The sequence below is a fragment of the Cherax quadricarinatus genome, chromosome 28 (assembly GCF_038502225.1).
Source record: "Cherax quadricarinatus isolate ZL_2023a chromosome 28, ASM3850222v1, whole genome shotgun sequence".
Lineage (NCBI taxonomy): Eukaryota > Metazoa > Arthropoda > Malacostraca > Decapoda > Parastacidae > Cherax > Cherax quadricarinatus.
The window spans coordinates 25,550,678-25,574,774 of record NC_091319.1 but is presented as its reverse complement, the minus strand read 5'-3'; the positions used below and the strand labels follow the sequence as shown (position 1 = coordinate 25,574,774).

Sequence of the window (24,097 nt, the reverse complement as noted above, 5' to 3'; positions counted from 1 at the left end):
AATTCCAGTATTGTGTTTGTCTTGCATCAGGAGCTTTCCGGCTATTTAGCTTTCCAAGATTTAATGTGCCGTAACTCCGCACCGTTAGTGTTTCCAGACTCATTGACCCACATCCGTTGAACCTAAATGTGTCTTCTGGCTGGTGGTGAGCGAGGCTTCATTGCTCGTAGCTGCAAACTTTGTTCACTTGCAACTGGTCTCGTTTGCTCAACTCAAGCCACTTTGTAATTTTAGATGCTAAGCTTTCCAGGAATTCCTTTAATCACAACCCAAAACCTTTTATTTTAGTTCTCGTAGCATGTTAATATGACATTACTAAGTTTTCAAATATTTTTGAGCGGTAGTTACATTAAATTAATGATTTGAAAGGTTCCTTCATCTCCCTGCAAATGTCCAAACCGTCACACACTACGTTCGTATTCTAACGATTTGAGTGACTCGTGAGGTCGTACAGGTTTGAGCGTTCAGTATAAGATAAGAGAAAGTAGAGGCTACTGTTTTTTTGTGATCAGTGGTGGTGGTGGTGGTAAGTATAATCATGGTATTGCCTATGAAGGGGTTTAAGGAAGCAGGTTAGCCAAATATCAGTGTTTAGAGGAGGGAAGTAGCGTTTTGACTTGATGTTCGGTGGGTTTTGGATCATTTCTTTGCCGATTTGGAAAGAGCTATGGCCTGAGTGATGGTGAAAGTTTTTTGCATTGGATCATCCTACTTTAGTGGCAAAATAAGCAGTGGTCTTATTTGCTCTCCTTAGGAAAATCAGATTAAACCGCAAACTAAATCAAATTAGGCCACTCTTTCTTATTTTAATCAGAGTTAAGCTAACCTTCCTAAAGTTTGAATTACTTATTTTGAATTAAGTGTTAGGTATTTTGTATATTTCTACACCATAGGAAAGTTAGCACATGCACCACTGTGACCACAAATGCAAGTTTTTACAGACGAATCTCCAGCTAGCGTGGCCGTGACGAACTCTAGCTCAAGTCCCCTCAAAGCTGTCAACATGACTCACGAAATCGTAATGACACGATTGCAAACAAACCATACCCCGGACGGGGATAGAACTCGCCATCAGTCTCAAAACTCTAGACCGTCGCGTTAGCCACTGGGCTGGCTGGCCCAGTGGCTAACATATGGTGTAGAAATATACCTAGTTGGATGAATCTTATTGTGGGTAGCTGGCCCAGTGGCTAACGCGACGGTCTGGAGTTTCGAGAGACTGATCGCGGGTTCTATCCCCGTCCGTGGTATGGTTTCCCATCCTATATATAGTCACGTATGTTTCACTCAGGTAGATCTGTTTGTGACTTTATCAAACCCACTGCGTGAGCGGAACGTTGTCAATAAAGGATCACATACTGTAGTCGTGAATCTCTACGGCTACAGTGCTCTTCGCATCAACTCCAAGGTTGAGGGACTGATTACCTCATTTTCTCTATATAGTTCTGCTGTCTTCAAGTTATGTCCTGGAATTTGTATTGATAAAGCCACTGGAAGGCGAAACGTCTACAATAAAGATACCCAGATGTTGCACATGTCTTAATTTCATCACATTATACTGCTTAAGTGTTTATATTTCCAAAGTACAGCTGTTGATAGAAGGCCAGGTAGGGGTAGAAAGGGGCGTGGCCCTACCACGACTCTAGTACCATATATATAGGGAGAGGGGCGTGGTCGACGCAGCACTCGGGTGATTGCCTCGCCACATTCCCTTTATTATAATTAAAAATTATCGACCCGTCCCCTACCCACCCCGTCCTCTACCTTCTCACCCCGCCCTCTACCTTCTCGCCTCGCCCCCTACCTTCTCGCCTCGCCCCCAAATCCCTTCTCAGCTACACCCTTATCCCTTCTCACCCTTGTCTTACCCCACTTTCTTGCCCCAGGATGTGAGTAATCTTTGTGGCCTCAGTGTACTTGCAGTCAGAGGTTGGATTCTCTCTGCCTTCCTTGGAGAGTGTCTGAAATGTGTGTTGGCAGTGGATGGGGACCCCTAAGTGCCAAGGCTCCAGTGATGACCTTGACTAATTTCCTGAAGCATGATTCGGTCCGTGCTTGGAGGTAGAAGGATTTTACTAATGGGTCAATGTGTGGGGGTGGTGTTAACTTCTCGGTGATCATTGATAATTTGATGAACAGTTGTACGGTGCACAGTTATACACTGATTCTCGTAACTCTTTCAAAGACTTTTATGATGTGGAAGGTTAGGGCTACTGGCCTGTAATTTTGGCTAGTGGTTTGCTACCTCCCTTATGCAAAGGAGCTGTCTGCACTTTTTAAGATCTGGTATTTCATTTACATCTAGGCTCTTTCTCCAAAGAATACCGAGAGCTCGTGCTAGTGGTGCTCTGAATGTTAATTTATAGAGGAGAAATTCCATGAATCGGGTCCATGTCCTGGGTGAGCGGGCATGCTATCAATTTCTTTTCTGAATTCTGTGGGATTAGTACAAATGTCAGTCGATCTGTGCGGTCTTCAGATGGAATGAAATAGTCTTTCTCCACCCCGCTTTCATGTAGCGGGTTACTGCTCTTAGACTCGTATTGGTCGTTTAGAATTTAGCTCGCTTCCTGTTCGTCAGTATATGAATCTCCTGTCATTAATGGTCCAATTCTACAGGTATATTTTAAATTGGATTTTGCATAAGAATATAAATATTTGGAGTTCCTTGCAATACCCTGGATGACATTTTGTTCGCTTTGTGATTTTTGCGTTTGGTACAACACCTTCCTTAACAACAACACCTCAGTCCTCTGGATAATAGTTTTGGTAATCCCGCAACTTCTCCTAATTTCTAAACTACGAAAGTTTTTCTCTAAATCGGTGATCTCTCGGCTAAGATTGTTTTTCCTTCATTGTGACATATTCACTTTAAGCAGCTCGGTAACCTTTTTTTTTTCTGTACCTTCTACGCTCATTTTATCTGCTATAGGTTTCCTCATTGAGGATTCAAGGTGCTTACGATGTGGTGTCTGTTGGTGCCCGGGCCATATTGGAGTGCCAGGAAATGAATGGGTGGCTGTCGACACAGACTGCTATAACGAGCCCCTCCCCCCCTTTACAGTAGACCTTTGCCTAGTGACTTCGTGGTCAATATCCACATGTCCCTAGGAAGTGGCAGCCCAGTGGGGCCTACAGACCGGTAGCAAGTTAGTTTTCTGATGGATTTGGGTGTTTGGGCCCCCTCGTCACTGTAAAACTAATTTGTTAGTTGACTGGGCATGCTCAACTCGGTCCAGTCCCTTGGTAGGTACTCTTTTCCACCCTCCTCCCGTCCCGACGTTCTTTGTGTAGCTTGTGGCGTACCGATGTCAATGGTACACACATTAAGTAGATGTATTTTCGTCCTTTCCGTTTTCATGGTTTGTATAATCACGGGGGTGCCTGTAGGGATACCTGGAGGTTATTCCGGGGATCAACGCCCCCGCGGCCCGGTCCATGACCAGGCCTGATCAACTAGGCTGTTACTGCTGGCCGCACGCAGTCCGACGTACGAGCCACAGCCCGGCTGATCCGGCACTGACTTTAGGTATCTGTCCAGCTCTCTCTTGAAGGCAGCCAGGGGTTTATTGGCAATTCCCCTAATGCTTGATGGGAGGCTGTTGAACAGTTTTGGGCCCCGGACACTTATGGTGTTTTCTCTTAGTGTACCAATGGCGCCCCTACTTTTTATTGGGGGCATTTTGCATCGCCTGCCCAGTCTTTTACTTTCGTAGGGAGTGATTTCTGTGTGCAGATTTGGGACCATTCCTTCCAAGATTTTCCAAGTGTAGATTATGATATATCTCTCCCTCCTGCGTTCCAACGAGTACAAGTCAAGTGCTTCCTAGCGTTCCCAGTAGTTAAGGTGCTTGACAGAACTTATACGTGCAGGATAAGAACATAAGAACATAAGAAAGGAGGAACACTGCAGCAGGCCTGTTGGCCCATACTAGGCAGGTCCTTTACAATTCATCCCACTAACAAACATTTGACCAACCCAATTTTCAATGCCACCCAAGAAATAAGCTCCGATGTGCAAGTCCCACTCAAATCCAACCCCTCCCACTCATGTACTTATCCAACCTAAATTTGAAACTACCCAAAGTCCTAGCCTCAATAACCCAACTAGGTAGACTGTTCCACTCATCAACTACCCTATTTCCAAACCAATACTTTCCTATGTCCTTTCTAAATCTAAACTTATCTAATTTAAATCCATTACTGCGGGTTCTCTCTTGGAGAGATATCCTCAAGACCTTGTTAATATCCCCTTTATTAATACCTATCTTCCACTTATACACTTCGATCAGGTCTCCCCTCATTCTTCGTCTAACAAGTGAATGTAACTTAAGAGTCTTCAATCTTTCTTCATAAGGAAGATTTCTAATGCTATGTATTAATTTAGTCATCCTACGCTGAATGTTTTCTAACGAATTTATGTCCATTCTGTAATATGGAGACCAGAATTGAGCTGCATAATCTAGGTGAGGCCTTACTAATGATGTATAAAGCTGCAGTATGACCTCTGGACTTCTGTTGCTTACACTTCTTGATATAAATCCCAGTAATCTATTTGCCTTATTACGTACAGCTTAGGCATTGCTGTCTTGGTTTAAGGTTGCTGCTTACCATAACCCCCAAGTCCTTTTCGCAATCTGTATGGCTAAGTTCTACATTATTTAACTTATAAGTGCTAGGGTTATGGACACTCCCGAGCTTCAGAACCTTGCATTTATCTACATTGAACTGCATCTGCCACTTTTCTGACCAAGAGTAGAGTTTGTCTAAATCCTCCTGAAGTTCCCTAACATCTACGTTTGAATCAATTATCCTACCTATCTTCGTGTCATCGGCGAATTTGCTCATATCACTAGTAATTCCTTCATCAAGATCATTGATATATATTATAAACAACAACGGGCCCAAGACTGATCCCTGTGGAACGCCACTTGTTACTGATCCCCACTCGGATTTAACCCCATTGATGGACACTCTCTGCTTCCTGTCTGTGAGCCATGATTCGATCCACGAGAGCACTCTTCCCCCAATGCCATGAGCTGCTACTTTCTTCAACAGTCTTTGGTGCGGAACTCTATCAAATGCCTTACTAAAATCTAAGTAAATAATATCAAATTCTTTATCGTGGTCAACAGCCTCAAAAGCTTTACTGAAAAAAGTTAATAAATTAGTTAGACAAGACCGGCCTCTTGTGAATCCATGCTGAGTATCATTAATCAAGCTATGCTTATCGAGATGGCTTCTTATAATTTGAGCTATAATTGACTCTAGTAATTTGCCTACAATTGAGGTCAGGCTTATTGGGCGGTAATTTGACGGTAACGACTTGTCCCCTGTTTTAAAAATAGGAATTACATTAGCCATCTTCCACATATCAGACACTACACCTGTTTGAAGAGATAAATTAAAAATATTAGTTAATGGTTCACAGACTTCCATTTTGCATTCCTTTAGAACCCTTGAAAAAACCTCATCAGGACCCGGTGACTTATTTTGCTTCAGTCGGTCTATCTGCTTCACAACCATTTCACTAGTGACTGTGATGTTACATAATTTATCTTCTTCTGGCCCACTATAAAAATTAATTACCGGAATATTATTAGTGTCTTCCTGTGTAAAAACCGAGAGAAAATAATTATTTAAAATCGAGCACATTTCATTCTCTTTGTCAGTAAGATGCCCATAGTTATTTTTAAGGGGACCTATCTTATCTCTGACTTTTGTTCTATATACCTGGAAAAAACTTTTTGGGTTAGTTTTAGAATCCCTAGCAACTTTAATTTCATAGTCCCTTTTAGCTTTTCTTATCCCCTTTTTAATGTCCCTCTTAGTGTCAATATACTGATTCATAAGATGACCCTCGCCTCTTTTGATACGCCTATAAATTCCTTTCTTATGCCCTAGTAGATATTTCAGCCTATTATTCATCCATTTTGGGTCATTTCTATTTGATCTAATTTCCTTATAAGGGATAAACGTTCTTTGAGCAGCATGTATTGTGTTCAGAAAACTGTCATATTGATAGCTCTCTTCGTTACCCCAGTCAACAGATGATAAGTGTTCTCTAAGCCCATCGTAATCTGCTAAGCGAAAATCTGGGACTGTTACTGAGTTATCCCTACTATCATACTTCCATTCAATTCTAAATGTAATTGATTTGTGGTCGCTAGCACCCAGTTCTTCTGAAACTTCTAAATTATTAACAAGGGATTCATTGTTTGCCAGAACTAAGTCAAGCAGGTTATTACCCCTTGTAGGTTCTGTCACAAACTGCTTCAGAAAACAATCCTGAACTACTTCTAAGAAGTCGTATGATTCTAAATTCCCAGTCAAGAAATTCCAATCAATATGACTAAAGTTAAAGTCTCCTAGAATTACTACATTATCGTGCCTTGTGGCCCTAACAATTTCCTCCCATAGTAGTCTTCCCTGGTCCCTATCTAAATTTGGGGGACGGTATATCACACCTAAAGTTAATTTTTCATGCCCCTCTGAAAATTCTATCCAAACAGACTCTGTATGTGTTACTTCAGACTTAATACCCGTTTTTATGCAACAGTTCAAGCGATCTCGGACATACAATGCCACCCCACCCCCCTTCCCGATACTTCTATCTACTTGGAACAATTTGAAACCCTGAATGTGACATTCTGCAGGCATGTCCCGACTTTTTGAATTAAACCACGTCTCAGTAATGGCAAATACATCTATGTTACCTGCACTAGCAACTAGTCTCAACTCGTCCATCTTATTCCTAGCACTGCGACTATTTGTGTAATATATACTTAAGGACCCTCCTTTCTCTTTATCATTCCTGCTCCTTTCTGTTATTCCACTAAACCTATTACTGTCCTTGTCAATTAGTGCCACTGGCTTTCCGATATCCACCTCATTTTGCCTATTACTAGTTCTCCTAGTACTCATATTACTACCCTGAGACTTCACAGTTTTCCCGCAGAAACCCATACCACTAACTATTCCTAGTTTAAAGACCTAACAGCTCCCTCCACTGCGTTGGCCAGTGCTCCCACCCCACACCTAGATAAGTGAACCCCATCCCTGGCATACATGTCATTTCTGCCATAGAAGAGGTCCCAGTTGTCAATGAATGTTACCGCATTTTCCTTACAGTATTTGTCCAGCCAGCAATTGACACCAATTGCTCTGGACAACCATTCATTTCCAACTCCTCTCCTTGGCAAAATGCCACATATGACAGGTTTCCCACCCTTCCTCCTAATTATCTCTATTGCTGACCTATACCTGCTAATCAGGTCCTCACTCCTACGTCTGCCAACATCGTTGCCTCCAGCACTGAGACAGATAATAGGATTGCTCCCATTACCTCTCATGATGTCATCCAGACGGCTAACAATATCCTTCATCCCAGCCCCAGGAAAACACACTCTCTGCCTCCTACTCCTATCCTTCAAGCAGAATGCCCTATCCATGTACCTAATCTGGCTATCCCCAACAACAACAATGTTTTTACCTTCCTTGGCGTCGTCCGTCGTGATGCTCCGAGTAGTCGACTCACATTCACCAGGTAGCATTACACCACTTGTAGAATTCGTCAAGACGTTCTCGATGGTCTTCGTTGGGGTTTCTAGGGATGTCTCACTCACGTCTGCCAATGCTTCTTTGGTGCTCGTTGTGGCTTTCCCAGTAGAACACTCACATTCGTCAGGTAGCACCGAGAATGAGTTGGAAGTTTCCACGGCAGTCTTCTGGTTTCTCGTTGTTTCTGCCTCTCCAACCGTTTTCTTGATCTTCAGCTTGGTTCCATGTTGCCCGGCCACTGACCAAGCTCCCCTCTTAACCTGGGGACTCACAACAGGTGGATTACTACGAATCCTCTTGTTCTCCTCCGTTAATCGCCGTATCTCCAGTTTAGCAACTCTGAGTTCTTCTCTCAGCTGCTGGTAAAGCTGCTCAAGGGAGGGCATCCTGGTTCAGATTCACAGAGAGCACACAAACAGGTCTTCACAGAGCTAAGTACACGTCACCACTTACCGTTGCCCACTGGAAAACTTTGTTTATATCTTCTTGGAGGTTAACCGTGTCCTCAGCAGATGACAGCCTCATGCAGATCCTAGTATCATCCGCAAAGGATGATACGGTGCTGTGGTGTATATCTCTGTTTCTGATATGAGGATAAGGAATAAGATGGAGGCGAGTACTGTGCCTTGTGGAACAGAGCTCTTCACTATGGCAGCCTCCGATTTAACTCTGTTGACCACTACTCTTTGTGTTCGATTTGTTAGGAAGTTGAAGATCCATCTCCCCACTTTCCCAGTTATTCCTTTAGCACGTATTTTACGGGGAACTTTTAGGGGATTACTTTGATATCAATAATTTAATGGGATTTTTAATTCTGGTTATTTTAACATGCTATGATGGTATTTGTGTTGAGCATTTATGTTCATAGCTTGAACATGTTAACTACGTTATCATTGCTACCTTTACAGGCAAACGGTCATTCTTAAATAAAGCAATATATTTATTATATATTGAGCTCTATATTAATTACAGCTTCATGTCGTCTTTTGCCGAGGAAACCGAAGAAAGAATAAGTTATACGGCGGGAGAGACTGAAATGCTAGTGAGGGCGGCAAGGGCTGACTAAGAACCCCCTTCCTCCCCAACCCTCCCATATAATCCCATTAGCCCATTCATCCTCTTCCTGCCACCCCTACCTTCACTAGCTGACTTATCACCACCACCCGGATATGGAGAATTGTATCTGCAGCAGTGAATTCCTCGAGGAAGATTGATCTTTCCTAGAACTCCACTATCCTCATGATCTCATTAAATACTGCCGACGCTGTGCATACAACAGCAATTCATCTAGACAATACACACCCGAAAGAAGATGCATAGTTTTCCCTAACAGCTCTATGGGTTAATTTAACACATCTCCAACATTCTCTCCTGCACCAAATTACAAGTATCCACCACTGCAGTCAAGAGCATCGCCAATAAGGAACACCACCTAGACTGCAGCTGTATATAGAAATAAATGGTATTAAATACCGACACAGTGGAAATGTAAGCACACATGCAGTACAATGTGATCCTTTATTGACAACGTTTCGCACACAGTGGGCTTTTATCAAGTCACAAACAGATCTTTGTGACTTGATAAAGCCCACTGTGTAGGCGAAACGTTGTCAATAAAGGATCACAGTTTCTGACAACTGTATATACAATCCTTTCAACTGACTCTGGCCAAGTATACTTGTGAGAAACATCGAGAGACTTCCACACTCGCCTTTCTGACCACAAATATTTTTTATTTTTTTATTTTATTTGTCTTTGCAAATAGTGCATTGAGATTTTGTATTTACAATAGTGGGTTGCAATGCTTAGGCATTATGGGCCAACTTAACATTATTGGCTTACTGACTGCTTAACACTAAGAATTATGAGAGTAAGACACATGTGCAACATCTGGGTATCTTTATTGTAGACGTTTCGCCATCCAGTGGCTTTATCAACACAAATTCTAGGACATAACTTGAAGACAGTAGAACTATATACAGAAGATGAGGTAATCAGTCCCTCAACCTAGGAGTAGGTGCGAACAGCACCATAGTCGTGGAGATTCTGAAGCAGAATTATGTCATAGTTGTACAGTAGAATATTAATTATATCATAGTTGTGCAGTAGATTATTAATTATAAGTGAATATAATTTATACAAGACAAAAGATATATTCATATATTCAAAATGTTTTTTGTGAAAATAATGATTCAAATATATTCCTGTCAACAATAGATAAAAGGTTCAGAGTAATTGTTGAAATTATGATGTGGGAATAACACAAGTGAGTATGTGTGTATTGAGTATTTAGCATTTAGTCCAGGGTGATTAAGTAGCTTTTGAGAAGTCTTAAATTGATTTTCAGACTGGGTTACTTTAGTATCTTCTGGCAATAAATTCCAAATTTTGGGGCCTTTTATGTGCATAGTTTTTACAGTGTGATATGGACACGAGGTATATCGAAGAGACGTGTGTCGTGTGTTATGGTCATGTGTCCTGCTAAGGCTGGCGAGGAGAAGTTTGAGGGGAGGGTTTATATTTACGTGTATTGTTCTGTGTATGTAGTAGGCACATGAATAAGTATGGATGTTCTTAATGGTGAGCAGATTCAGACTTATGAAAATTGGTGGAGTATGCTGGCGGGAGTGGGAATTTATCATTCTAACTGCTGCCTTTTGCTGGGTTATTAGATGTGTTAGGTTATTGAATGTTGTTGATCCCCATGCACAAATTCCGTAGGTGAGGTAAGGGTATACGAGTGAATGGTACAATGCCAGGAGAGCTGATTGTGGAATGTAGTACCTTATCTTTGATAGTATACCGACAGTCTTAGAGATTTTCTTGATTTGTTGTGTGTGTCTGGAACTTAAGGCTACTGTCAAGGTGGATACCTAGGAATTTTCCCTCTGTAAGTCTTGTGACTGATGACCCGTTTAGCGTTATGTTAATTGGATGATTTGCAGTTTTGTTTCCAAACTGAATGAAATACGTTTTATCTGTATTCAGGGTAAGTTTATTAGTCATCATCCAGGCAGATATTTTCTGCAATTCGGCATTGACAGCGTTTGCTAGTATGACTGGGTTTGGGTGGGAGAAGATGTATGTTGTCATCTGCAAATAATATGGGTTTGAGTAGCTGTGATGCATTCGGTAGATCATTGATGTAGATGAGAAAAAGGAGTGGTCCAAGAGCACTTCCTTGTGGGACTCCTACTGTGATTAGTTGGGTGGAAGAGTTTGTACCATTTGCATACACATATTGAGTTCTATTACTTAGGTATGACTTTAGGTAGTGTAGGGAGTGGCCTCTGATACCATAGTGCGTTAATTTGGAGTACAGCAGTTCGTGGTCGACTGTATCAAAAGCTTTACGTAAATCAATGAAAATGCCCAGTGGGACTTTTCTAGTGCGGTATATATTAGTACTAGCATGTGTACGATAGCATTTGTGCTTTTATTATTCCTGAATCCGAACTGTCAAGGGTTAAATATGTTGTGTGAGACGAGGTAGGAATAGATCCGTCTATGAATTAATTTTTCAAAGATTTTAGAGAGCAGTGGTAAGTTAGATATTGGTCTATAGTTATTCAAGTCAGCTTGGTCACCTCCTTTATGGATTGGAGTGACCCTCGCTGTTTTGAGGATTGTTGGGAAGATTATTGGGAAGGATTGTTGCAATAATTGGTGACAATACTTGAGAAGCTTTTTTGTACATTGAAGCAGGCAAGGTGTTTGTCACCTGCCTTGTTTTTAAGGGTGTTGATGAGCGAGACTTCTAGTGGGTTGGTTGGAGCTAGTAATAACGTATTTGGGTAGGTACCTATGTGGTAGTCTGATGGACGGGTGTTTGAGCTTGGTATTTAGTTCGCTAGATTTTTTTCCTATAGTGGAGAAGAAAACATTCAGTCTGCTGTTTCAGTTGGTGTGAGTGGGGGGTCGTCTGATTTTGTTAGTTTGATTTTGTTTTTGGATAACTTTTTAGTTCCAAGAATTTCAGATAATTTTCCAAGATTTGTTCATATCACCTTTGATGTTATGTAATCTATTTTCATAGTACAATTTTTTAGATCTTCTTATCAGGCTGGTAAGAGCTGACGAGTAACGTTTACTGTTCTCTAGTTATTTAACCCATTCTATACTGTTTTTCATATTTGTGCTTTGTGTTAATGGATTTGAGGATGCTGGGTGTTAGCCAGGGACTATTCAGTCTCTTTGCTGTGATCTGTTTTGTTTTTGGGGGGACAATGTTTGTTGTGGACACATTGGGCTTTTTTTATTTTAGAAAATTATTTATACATTCATGTCTGTATATGTTTCGAGCTCATTTTGCCAATCAGTGTTATTCATAGCTCCTATAAAGTTGTTAACGGCTGTCTCGTTATGTAGTCTGAAGGTTACTTTAGTAATGTCTTGTGGCAATTTGCCCAGATTAGTTGAGAAAGGTTGGGTAGTGGTCTGTAGTGTTATGTGATTATGCCTGATTTTAAAGGGGATATGGTGTTTGTCCAGATGTGGTCTATTAAGGAGATACTTGTCTGGGTGATTCTTGTAGGTTTAGGTATTGTTGGTAGCAACAGGCAGTTGCTCATAGTGTTTGTGAATTCGGTTACCTGTGGGTCCTGGTCGTGTAGTATGTTTGTTGAAATCACCTGTTCGTAGCAGGTGGTCTTTATTCATGTGTGCATCAGTAATCATGTTAATTAGTTTTTCACTAAAGTGGTAAATGTTTGACTGTGGTACTCTGTAGATGTTTATAACTGTGAGGTTTTTTTTTTTTGCAGGTCTTTTGTTTTAAATTTGGCTATGGTATTCAATTCAATTCAGTTCAAGTTTATTCTCTATAAGGGTTACAATGTGGGGTTTACAGGATTTGGATATTGTGTGGTTTACATGTTATAAAATACTAATTACAGAGGGGGCCACTAGGACACCTAGCATGGCTAGGCATTTCGGGCAGACTTCGATTAATTCTTAACATAAATCCTTACAGATTATGGTATTAAGGCTAGGTGACTACATTATAATTTGTGAGGTTTGGCAATGTGAATGCTTTTGTTTAGGCACAATACAAAGTGTCTATATTGGAGTATCATAGGCAAACTTATGACTAATTAGGATTCTTTATTTTAAGATTAAGATTAATATTTCTGTGTTGATAGTCATTGGGTGAGTGAGGGTAATTGTGAACCACCAGGTGGTTATCGTGTAGTTAGTTGTCGGGGTGTATCAGGGAGATAAGATGTTTTTTAACTAGTTTTGAAAGTGATGAGTCTGCACTTCTAGAGTTTTCAGGTAGGGTGTTCCAGATTTTAGGGCCTTTGACATGCATTGAATTTTTGTAAAGGTTTAGTCGGACACGGGGAATGTCATAGAGATGTTTGTGTCTGGTGTTATGCCTGTGGATCCTGTCACAACTATCAAGAAAGCGTTTTAGGTCAAGGTTAATATTGGAATTTAAGGTCCTGTAGATATAGACTGCACAGCAGTAAGTGTGGATGTTCTGAACAGGGGGTAAGTTTAGATCTATGAAGAGGGGGGGGGGGTGTTGCCAGGGATGGGATTTAGTGATTACTCATACTGCGGCTTTTTGTTGGGTTATTATTGGCTTTAGGTGTGTTGCGGCAGTTGAACCCCAACACAGATAGCATAGGTGAGGTATGGATATAAGTGAATGGTAAGTGTGAGAAGGGCAGTTTGCGGCACATAGTATCGTATCTTGGAGAGGATCCCCACCGTTTTGGATACTTTTTTTGTGTGTTGGATATGGGTGCTGAAATTTAGGTTGTCGAGATATAGGCCAAGGAATTTGCCCTCATTATGTCTGGCAATTAGTGTGTTGTCGATCTTGATATTAAGTTGCGAAACACCTGCTCTGCTACCAAACATAATATAGTAGGTTTTGTCAGTGTTAAGTGTAAGTTTATTGGCTGTCATCCAAGTCGATATTTTCAGTAGCTCCTCGTTAACAATGGTGTTGAGGGTGGCAAGTTTAGGGTGGGAGATGACATAAGTCGTGTCGTCAGCAAAGAGAATGGGTTTCAGGTGTTGGGATATGTTTGGAAGATCATTGATGTAAATGGGGAAGAGCAGGGGTCCAAGGACACTTTCCCTGCGGAACTCCAGTATCAAGTGGCAGTATTGATGAGGCTGTCTTTAATGGTGACATACTGATACCTATTAGAAAGGTAGGATTTGAAATATGCAAGCGCATGGCCTCTTATACCATAGTGGTCAAGTTTGTGGAGTAGGATGCCGTGGTCAACTGTGTCAAACGCTTTTCTTAGGTCAATAAAAATTCCTAGCCGATATTCCTTATTTTCCAATGCTGTGTAAAGCAGGTCTAGCATTTTCATAATTGCATCATTAGTGCTTTTATTTTTCCTGAATCCAAATTGGCAGGGGTTGAGTATGTTTTGTGACGTTATAAATGAATATAGTCTCCTGTGCACGAGTTTCTCGAAGATTTTGGATAGCAATGGTAAGTTCGATATTGGCCTATAGTTGTTTACATCTGTAGGGTCACTACCTTTATGTATTGGTGCAATCCTTGCTGTCTTGAGTAGTGTCGGGAAAGTGCTAATTTCTAGTGACTTGTTAAAAAGTAATGTAACAGCATGCGAAAGGACATGGGCCGCTCGCTTTTACAATAATGGTGGGACAGATTCCCTGGGTTATTTTTAAGTGACTTTATGATCGTGGTGACTAACGTGGGCTCAGTTGGTACAAGATAGAAGAAATTTGGGAAATTCCCATATAGGTAGTCTCTGGCACGGGCATTGGTACGTGGGATTTTACTGACCAGATTAGATCCTATGTTTGAGAAGAAGTCGTTTATCTTGTTAGCTGTATCAATGGGATGCAGTGGTGTTTCATGAGGTTTAGTTAAGACATTCTTGTTTTTTTTTCAGTTTGTGGGTCCCCAGAATCTGGGAAAGTGTTTTCCAGGTCTTTTTTATATCTCCTCTCGTGTCAGTGAATCTGCTGGAGTAGTACAGTTGTTTGGCTTTCTTTATTACTTTGGTGAGAACTGATGAAGAGTGTTTAAGAATATCTTAGTGTATTAAGTCCTGTCTATATTGCTTTTCATATTAGTGTTTCTTATCAATGGATTTCAGAATGCTGCTGGTTAGCCATGGGCAGCCGAGCCGTATATTCTCCATGTTCATCCCTTGTGCAAGATTTGATACATTAGTTGATTTTAGTAGCATATAGCTGTTTTTCCCCCTTGCTGGTCTGTTCTACAGTGTATGGCCATGAAGCCAGGAATGACGTAGACATCTCTAATATTAGGCTTAAGCCAGGTTTCTACGAGTGTGATGATTGATATATTGGAATGAAGGGAATTGAGTAACGCAGTAAGGTCGTCATAATGTTTGCTCAAGGATCTGACATTGTAGTTAAAGATGGTTAAGTTATTGTTTGCACTGAGTAATGTCTTTGCTTGGTCTGCTGTATAGTAATTACAGTTGCTGTTTGATTCGTGTAATTCACTTAGTAAAAAGTTTACATCAGGATCTATGCCTGTAATCATAAGATGAGAGTGAGTTTACACACTAGATTTTCTGAGTAAAATAATATAAGAGTTACATTGAATCTACAACTACACTTAGGAATAATACTATGTAATTATTCTAAAACTTTTAAAAATATCAAAGAACTAGGGATTATTATAGAAAAGATAATTTGGTTATACACTTAGGGATCCAAATAGCACCTTAATTATTTTAACAATTGTGAGTTTATGAGCTACAGTAGATATTTACAGCTAAAATAAAGGAGCTAGTGAATATAATCAAAGAATGAATTAAAAAACAAAAAACAGTAGCACCTGAGATAGTCAATAGGACCTGGAGTATTTTAATAAATGTGACGATATGGACAAGAGGGAAAAATATTAACACACCAGCAGAATGGACCACTTGAACAACGACTGTTTCCCACAAACTTTAGCAACAGCCCGATAAATTACAACGGCGCGCAACTCCTTGTGTACGCGAAACGTTTCGAAATAGACACCACCACTTCAAAGCACAGGATTCTGAAATCATAACTAATCAGCATATCGAATAACTTCAAACAGTAAAATGACTTCTACAACAAGAAACCTCATTGCTGTCCCACCTAGCAGCAGGTCACAATATGGAGAAGCAAATCTGTTTGTGACGTCGTCAATAAAAGATAGCATTATACTGCATTTTATTTTTTCATCTTGTCGGTATTCTGTACCAGTTCTCTAAACTTTGTTTATTATTGATATTCGATCAGCTGCCCTCTACTGGGTAGAAGGGATGATCACCAGGAAAGTATCCATTGCTGGTAGAATTCGTCGGGGGTTCATGTTGGAGCGATGGTTCCCTTGTGTGGCCTTCTTGTTCCTTCCTGTCTGCTTGTCAAAATCAGCAAACCATTCCCTCTTCTCTCCCTAATAATAACCTTTTCACAGACATAGACATTGCTGGTAGCCAAGATGTCGAGACATTTTTTTTTTTATTGATGGACGAGGTACTTGTGCAACATTTGAGAATATTGAGGAAACGGTTAGTCAGGCAGTGGCTTCAGTCCAATAGAGAGAAGAACTGTGGATGAGGAAGAGTTTGAGGTAATCAGTCCCTCAGCCTGGAGATTCCAGAATGTTGCACAAGTGTGTCATTTATCTACTTGTCTGTTTTCTAAACCATTTACATTGCATCACATTGATGAAATGGTGGATACCTCAGTGGTGAGTTCTGTTAATTTCTGTACTGTTGGTCAGAAAGGTGTGTGCACTGGTAGGTGGTGCTGGTCCAGTAGCGGTCTCCTGCCGCAGTAAGTTGCAAAGCTGCTGCGGTTTTTTCCAGATGCTCTAAAGCTTGCGCTTCGTAGATCAATTCTAAGGATCATAACGGTTGTTAATGGTATAAAATACCGACAAGTTGAAGATTAAGACACTAGTGTAACAGTTGGGTATCTTTATTGATGAAACGTTTCGCCTACACGATAAGCTTCTTCACTGACGTACAAAGGGGACTCTTCTCCAGGCTGAGGGACTGACCACCTCGTATGCTTTTTCTCCAAGACTGATGGACTGATTACATAGCCTTTATTTCTGCTCGCTTTGTATTTGAAGAAGCCTCCTGTGTAGGCGGCACATCTCATCAGTAAAGATACCCAACTGTTGCACATGCCTTCATCTTTATCATAACTGGTTCCTTGAGGGGTTCAAGGAACCCCTCAAGGCTCTTAAGTTTCCCTTTGGGGCTTTTCCCCTTTCTTCGGAAACTTTTCCCTGTGGGTCTTGGTTCTCTCCTTTCCACCATTACCACTTGGCTTTTTCATCAGCAGCTTTGTCAGATATCCCGGCAGCAGCTGGTTTACCCTGCTCACCTTTTGTCTGCCTAAACAATCACACTTCAATGATACTTAATCTAGGCACACCCAAGATAAGTTGGGCAGGACCAAATGACATATTTAGCCAGGGCAGTCACGGTCACTAAGCTAATCTTGTGTACAATAGAACATTGCACACCATATCAATGCACGAGAGAAAAAATGAAATTGCGAGATCCCCTGGGAGCTTTCCTTCCGGAGAATGTGAAGGGAGGGGGGGGGGGGGGACTTACTGCTCAGGTGCTGCCACTAGAAGGTATCATGAGGAGCTATCCATAAATGGGGATCAGGCATTGGCTGCCCCTTCTAAGGGGTGAGGGGGGCCCCCCCCTACCCCTGTAAAGGGGCTCCACGATCGCTCGTCCTTAACCATCTTCAGGCACGGTTGTAATGAGCCGAACCAAGATAGTTCTCCCCCCTTTATTTCCTCTCCCTCCACCTTTCCCATGTTGCACTTAACCGAGTTAGCTGATCTGGCTCATATATTCTTGTACCTTCTTTCCTGGATGAATATTTGACCACTCAGTCCTCTAGACTCTCTCTCCCTTTAGGTCTCTGGGAGCAGTTTCGTGTTTTTTTAAATGTCACTCCATGTGGGATGAGGGAGGGGGAGGGAGGCTGCCTCGGAAAGAAGTGGTGTTCTAGAATCCCTGCTGACCCCTGGATCATATTGGTTTGAATGAGATAGCGAGTTGAAGAACGATGGGTCTGCAATCTATTATAATGTTCATATCAGTATTCACTCAGACGTTGACTTCTCTGTACGTTTCACTTTTTCTAAACTTGAGCGTTACACACGAGTAAGATGTAAAAAAGTTTGACAGGTGGTGGTGGGTGGAGCTGCTTCAAGAACTTGCTGAGATGGCTTACGGTATCTTGTAGACGAGCCTCTCCCTGCTGGTGCTCCTTCCCTTCTCTAACATCTGTTGCGTGAATAATTAGATACATGTGCAACATCTGGATATCTTTACATGTAGACTTTTTGCCATCCAGTGACTTCAGCAATTCAATACAAGAACATAATGTATAATTATATACATCAGTCCGTCAGCCAAGATTGAGGGACTGATTACTTCGTCTTTTATATATAATTCTACATTCTTCGCATTGTCCTTGTATTGATAGTCACTAGATGGTGAAACGTCTACAAATAAAAATACCCAGATGCACATGTCTAATTGTTCATCGTATTGGTATTGTATACCATTTATGTACAATCTGTTGCATGCTGCTACTGATGCTGGAGCTCATTGTAACTGTTAGCACAGCTTCTGGCGCTTGAACTCCTTCCCCAGCCAAGTAGTTCTTGAGCTCCTGGCACAGATTTTATGTTGTCTTGTGACATTGACAATTGAATGTGTTTTTACTTAGTGTGAATTATTTTTACTTCATGTGATAATATTTAGTGTGCTTGCCGGTGATAGGTTTTCCACCTGATATAAAAAACACAGGTACTCTTCTGAGTGGTATCACAATTTGTTTTCCATTTTGAGTGACAACATTGGTAGGTTTTGGCTCGGTCACTTAGTACACACCAGTGGGGCCCAGGATATGTTGGAGTCCCAGGTAATGAACAGGCAGACAGTGAGGTGAAGGCTGCTTCATGATCGGTATTCTCTTGTAGAGGTTTTGCCTCTGAATTCATGAGCTGTGTACATTTATTTATTCATAGCAAGTGAGGATTTGCTTCACCTTAATGATCTTGTGCTTGCAGGCGATTTTTGTGCTTGTAGGGGCGAGCCCGTGCTTGTAGGGAGCGAGCCCGTGCTTGTACGGGGCGATCCCGTGCTTGTAGGGGCCGAGCCCGTGCTTGTAGGGGCCGAGCCCGTGCTTGTAGGGGGGCGAGCCCGTGCTTGTAGGGGGGCGAGCCCGTGCTTGTAGGGGGGCGAGCCCGTGCTTGTAGGGGGGCGAGCCCGTGCTTGTAGGGGGGCGAGCCCGTGCTTGTAGGGGGGCGAGCCCGTGCTTGTAGGGGGGCGAGCCCGTGCTTGTAGGGGGGCGAGCCCGTGCTTGTAGGGGGGCGAGCCCGTGCTTGTAGGGGGGCGAGCCCGTGCTTGTAGGGGGGCGAGCCCGTGCTTGTAGGGGGGCGAGCCCGTGCTTGTAGGGGGGCGAGCCCGTGCTTGTAGGGGGGCGAGCCCGTGCTTGTAGGGGGGCGAGCCCGTGCTTGTAGGGGGGCGAGCCCGTGCTTGTAGGGGGGCGAGCCCGTGCTTGTAGGGGCGAGCCCGTGCTTGTAGGGGGCGAGCCCGTGCTTGTAGGGGCGAGCCCGTGCTTGTAGGGGGAGAGCCCGTGCTTGTAGGGGCGAGCCCGTGCTTGTAGGGGGCGAGCCCGTGCTTGTAGGGGCGAGCCCGTGCTTGTAGGGGGCGAGCCCGTGCTTGTAGGGGCGAGCCCGTGCTTGTAGGGGGAGAGCCCGTGCTTGTAGGGGCGAGCCCGTGCTTGTAGGGGGCGAGCCCGTGCTTGTAGGGGCGAGCCCGTGCTTGTAGGGGCGAGCCCGTGCTTGTAGGGGCGAGCCCGTGCTTGCACGAGGGAAACCTGTTTGTACTGTGTCTACTTCTATATTACTGAAACAACTGGCGTCTTACTGTGAGGAGTTTCATGGCCTCGAGATGAATTTTTTCATCTAAATTTCAACCTATCACGGTTGATTTATTTCTAATTCTGAGTTTTTTTTTTTTAAACTTGTGAATGTATTTTTTTTTAACTGACGTTGAATGTTAAGGAGTGAGAGTTGTAGATATTGAGTGCGTGGTTAATGTGTATGCCAGTGTCAATGTGTGGTGCAGAGTGCCAAATGACCTATTGGCTCCAGTGCTTTACACATTTTTGAAACTTTCTTCAAAACAAGACCCCACCACTCTTACCCTCGCCCTAGTGCCACTCACGCCCCAGTGCCACCTTCGCCCCAGTGCCCACCCACGCCCCAGTGCCACCCACACCCTATTGCCACCCACGCCCCCAGTGCCCACCCACGCCCCAGTGCCCACCCACGCCCTAGTGCCACCCACTCCCCAGTGCCACTCACGCCCCAGTGCCCACCCACGCCCCAGTGCCACCTTCGCCCCACTTCCTTGATTCTAATAGATACCTTTTGTAACCCTTTTTCCCGTAGTCTTACGCCGGTCTTGGCGCCTCCTCTTGGCACCCGAGTCTTAGCAGCTACCATCACAACAATCACCACAACCAGCATCACAACAACCATCACCACCACCACCTCCACAACAGCCGCAGGCCCAACTCTCTCTCCATATCGACATCGACTTCATCAGCTTACGTCAGTTCCTCTGTACCAGCCACTCCGGTAGGTTGTAGGTCGGTGTGACGGAGTGGGGGTTGTGTGGGGAAGTCTTAGTTTTTTTTATTAACAAAAATTGTCTACATCAGCAGTGTGCTACTAATCTACTGATAGCTGTGTAGTATAAACAAAAGCTAGCTGTGCTTCGCTGTCCAACTCCACACAGAATGAGTTTCTTGCACAAGGTAGTGAAATTCTCAGCCTGATTTGGGAAGCTTCTGAAAGGCAATGAGCATGTTGCCACGCATTTCAGTAGCTACGGTAGCTTCATAGGTTTTGGTCCAGCAGAACTGCGGTTACTATTACTTGGAAATTATTATATCTCAGGAAGGGGCATTGTGCTCTAGTAGGGGGGTGGTGGCATGCGTGCTCGGGTGGTGGTGAGAGGGAGGGGTGTTATGAAGAAGGGGTGTTAGGATAGTGGAGAGGGGTGATATAGACTTGTGGCTACTGTGAAGTCATGTAGAAAAGGTGAGGTAGTAAGAGGAAGGTAGAAAGAGTTGACAGAGGTTGCAGAATATATTAAGGCAAAATGAAGTAGAGTTCCTCTATCAGCCCCTTAAGAAACATAGACAAGGGTTTTAAGAAGGTTCAGTGGACTATAGCAAACTGCTTTTGGTAAGGTAATACGAGGTTTCCAGGACATTCGTTGACGAAACAGGAGGCAGACTCTTGAGGTGGTGTAACCGGAAGGGTGGACGGAATAACTAAGGGTGGTAAGGGTAGTTCTGAAATTAAGACACATGTGCAACATCTGGGTATCTTTATTGTAGACGTTTCGCCATCCAGTGGCTTTATCAATACAAATTCTAGGACATAACTTGAAGACAGTAGAACTATGTACAGAAGATGAGGTAATCAGTCCCTCAACCTAGGAGTAGGTGCGAAGAGCACCATAGTCGTGGAGATTCCACGACTATAGTGCTCTTCGCACCTACTCCTAGGTTGAGGGACTGATTACCTCATCTTCTGTACATAGTTCTACTGTCTTCAAGTTATGTCCTAGAATTTGTATTGATAAAGCCACTGGATGGCGAAACGTCTACAATAAAGATACCCAGATGTTGCACATGTCTTAATTTCATCTTGTCGGTATTATATACCATTCTTACACAAGGGTAGTTCTGCTTGGTATGGTGGGTAGATATGAAAGGTTGGTTATGTTCTTGCGAAGGGGTAGATGGTTTGGTAGCTTGTATGGTGGGGATACTTAATGTGCTGGAAGTTGAGGGATACAGTGTGGGGAATACAATAACAAAGAACAGAAGACGCTGGAAATGAGTGGAGAATAAGGAATAGATGAAGGAGCAGCTTTGTAAGCACATTGCTATTTTAAGAGCAGAGATGAGTGTCAGGGGCTTGACCCAGCTGCAGGGTAGTTATGGTTAAGTATAATTTCCACGTAGAGGAGAGTGGGCCCAACATTTTTTTTTTTTTTAGAGCACAATGTGTTTGTTGCCAAAATCACACAGTTCATCTGTGCGCATTTAGAATTAGATCGTGTTAGGTAAATGAACACAGATGCAACTAATGCCATTTTATGGTGGCAACGTTTCGCTCTCCAGGAGCTTTGTCAAAGCTCCTGGAGAGCGAAACGTTGCCACCATAAAATGTCACATTAGTTGCATCTGTGTCCATTTACCCAACATTCTGTCGGTAGTTCTACCACAATTTAGAGATCCATTCTGTAAACATCTGGCTCAGGTACAACTCTGGTAAACTGCAGGACTAAAATAATTTGGTTTCAAGTGTAGACTGGGTATATATAATTTCGTATGTGTTGAACGAACTGAAGTATAATTTATCAGAAGTCTTCCAGTCATATGTGGTATTTTGCCAAGCAGAGGAGTTGGAAATGAATGGTTGTCCAGGGCAATTGGTGTCAATTGCTGGCTGGACAAATACTGTAAGGAAAATGCGGTAACATTCATTGACAACTGGGACCTCTTCTATGGCAGAAATGACATGTATGCCAGGGATGGGGTTCACTTATCTAGGTCTGGGGTGGGAGCACTGGCAACTGCAGTGGAGGGAGCTGTTAGGACTTTAAACTAGGAATAGTTAGTGGTATGGGTTTTGGCAGGAAAACAGTGAAGTCCCAGTGTAGTAATATTAGGAGTTCTAGGGGAACTAGTAAAAAGCAGAACGAGGTAGATATTGAAAAGCCAGTGACACTGGGTGATAAGGACACTAATAGGTTTAGTAGAAAAACAGAAATGAGCAGGAAGGGTAAAGAGAGAGGAGAGTCTTTCAATGTTTATTATGCTAATAGCCGTAGTGCTAGGAATAAGATGGACGAGTTGAGATTAGTTGCTAGTGCAGGTAACATTGATGTATTTGCCTTAACTGAGACGTGGTTTAATTCAAAAAGTCGGGACATGCCTGCGGAATGTCACATTCAGGGTTTTAAATTGTTCCAAGTAGATAGAAGTATCGGGAAGGGGGGTGGGGTGGCATTGTATGTCCGAGATCGCTTGAACTGTTGCATAAAAACGGGTATTAAGTCTGAAGTAACACACACAGAGTCTGTTTGGATAGAATTTTCAGAGGGACATGAAAAACTGATTTTAGGTGTGATATACCGTCCCCCAAACTTAGATAGGGACCAAGGGAGACTACTATGGGAGGAAATTGTTAAGGCCACAAGGCACGATAATGTAGTAATTCTAGGAGACTTTAACTTCAGTCATATTGATTGGAATTTCTTGACTGGGAATTTAGAATCATACGACTTCTTAGAAGTAGTTCAGGATTGTTTTTTGAAGCAGTTTGTGACAGAACCTACAAGGGGAAATAACCTGCTTGACTTAGTTATGGCAAACAATGAATCCCTTGTTAATAATTTAGAAATTTCAGAGGAACTGGGTGCTAGCGACCACAAATCAATTACATTTAGCATTGAATGGAAGTACGATAGTAGCGATAACTCAGTAACAGTCCCAGATTTTCGCTTAGCAGATTACGATGGGCTTAGAGAACACTTATCTGTTGACTGGGGTAACGAAGAGAGCTATCAATATGACAGTTTTCTGAACACTATACATGCTGCTCAAAGAACGTTTATACCATATAAAGGAATTAGATCAAATAGAAATGACCCAAAATGGATGAATGATTGGCTCAAATATCTACTAGGGCATAAGAAAGGCATTTATAGGCGTATCAAAAGAGTGAGGGTCATCTTATGAATCAATATATTGACATTAAGAGGGACATTAAAAAGGGGATAAGAAAAGCTAAAAGGGACTATGAAATTAAAGTTGCTAGGGATTCTAAAACTAACCCAAAAAAAATTTTCCAGGTCTATAGAACAAAAGTTAGAGATAAGATAGGTCCCCATAAATATAACTATGGGCATCTTACTGACAGAGAGAACGAAATGTGCTAGATTTTAAATAATTATTTTCTCTCGGTTTTTACACAGGAAGACACTAACAATATTCCAGTAATTAATTTTTATAGTGGGCTAGAAGAAGAAAAATTATGTAACATCACAGTCACTAGTGAAATGGTTGTGAAGCAGATAGACTGAAGCAAAATAAGTCGCCGGGTCCTGATGAGGTTTTTTCAAGGGTTCTTAAGGAATGCAAAATGGAACTCTGTGAACCATTAACTAATATTTTTAATTTATCTCTTCAAACAGGTGTAGTGTCTGATATGTGGAAGATGGCTAATGTAATTCATATTTTTAAAACAGGGGACAAGTCGTTACCGTCAAATTACCGCCCAGTAAGCCTGACCTCAATTGTAGGCAAGTTACTAGTCAATTATAGCTCAGATTATAAAAAGCCATCTCGATAAGCATAGCTTGATTAATGATACTCAGCATGGATTCACAAGAGGCCGGTCTTGTCTAACTAATTTATTAACTTTCTTCAGTAAAGCTTTTGAGGCTGTTGACCA

General features: G+C 42.3%; 1 protein-coding gene across 7 annotated transcripts in view; it reads left to right on the top strand.

The window, feature by feature from the left end:
• Window positions 1-24,097, top strand: part of qtc (quick-to-court) — a 398,802-nt gene that overhangs the window by 253,448 nt on the left and 121,257 nt on the right. For 5 of the 7 annotated variants that reach the window (XM_070089489.1, XM_070089490.1, XM_070089487.1 and 2 more), the window contains exon 4: window positions 20,012-20,200. The exons of the other annotated variants lie outside the window; for them this stretch is intronic. In XM_070089489.1, coding sequence (XP_069945590.1) covers window positions 20,012-20,200 — 189 coding nt within the window. The remainder of the gene's footprint in view (window positions 1-20,011; window positions 20,201-24,097) is intronic. 7 annotated transcript variants of the gene reach the window in all.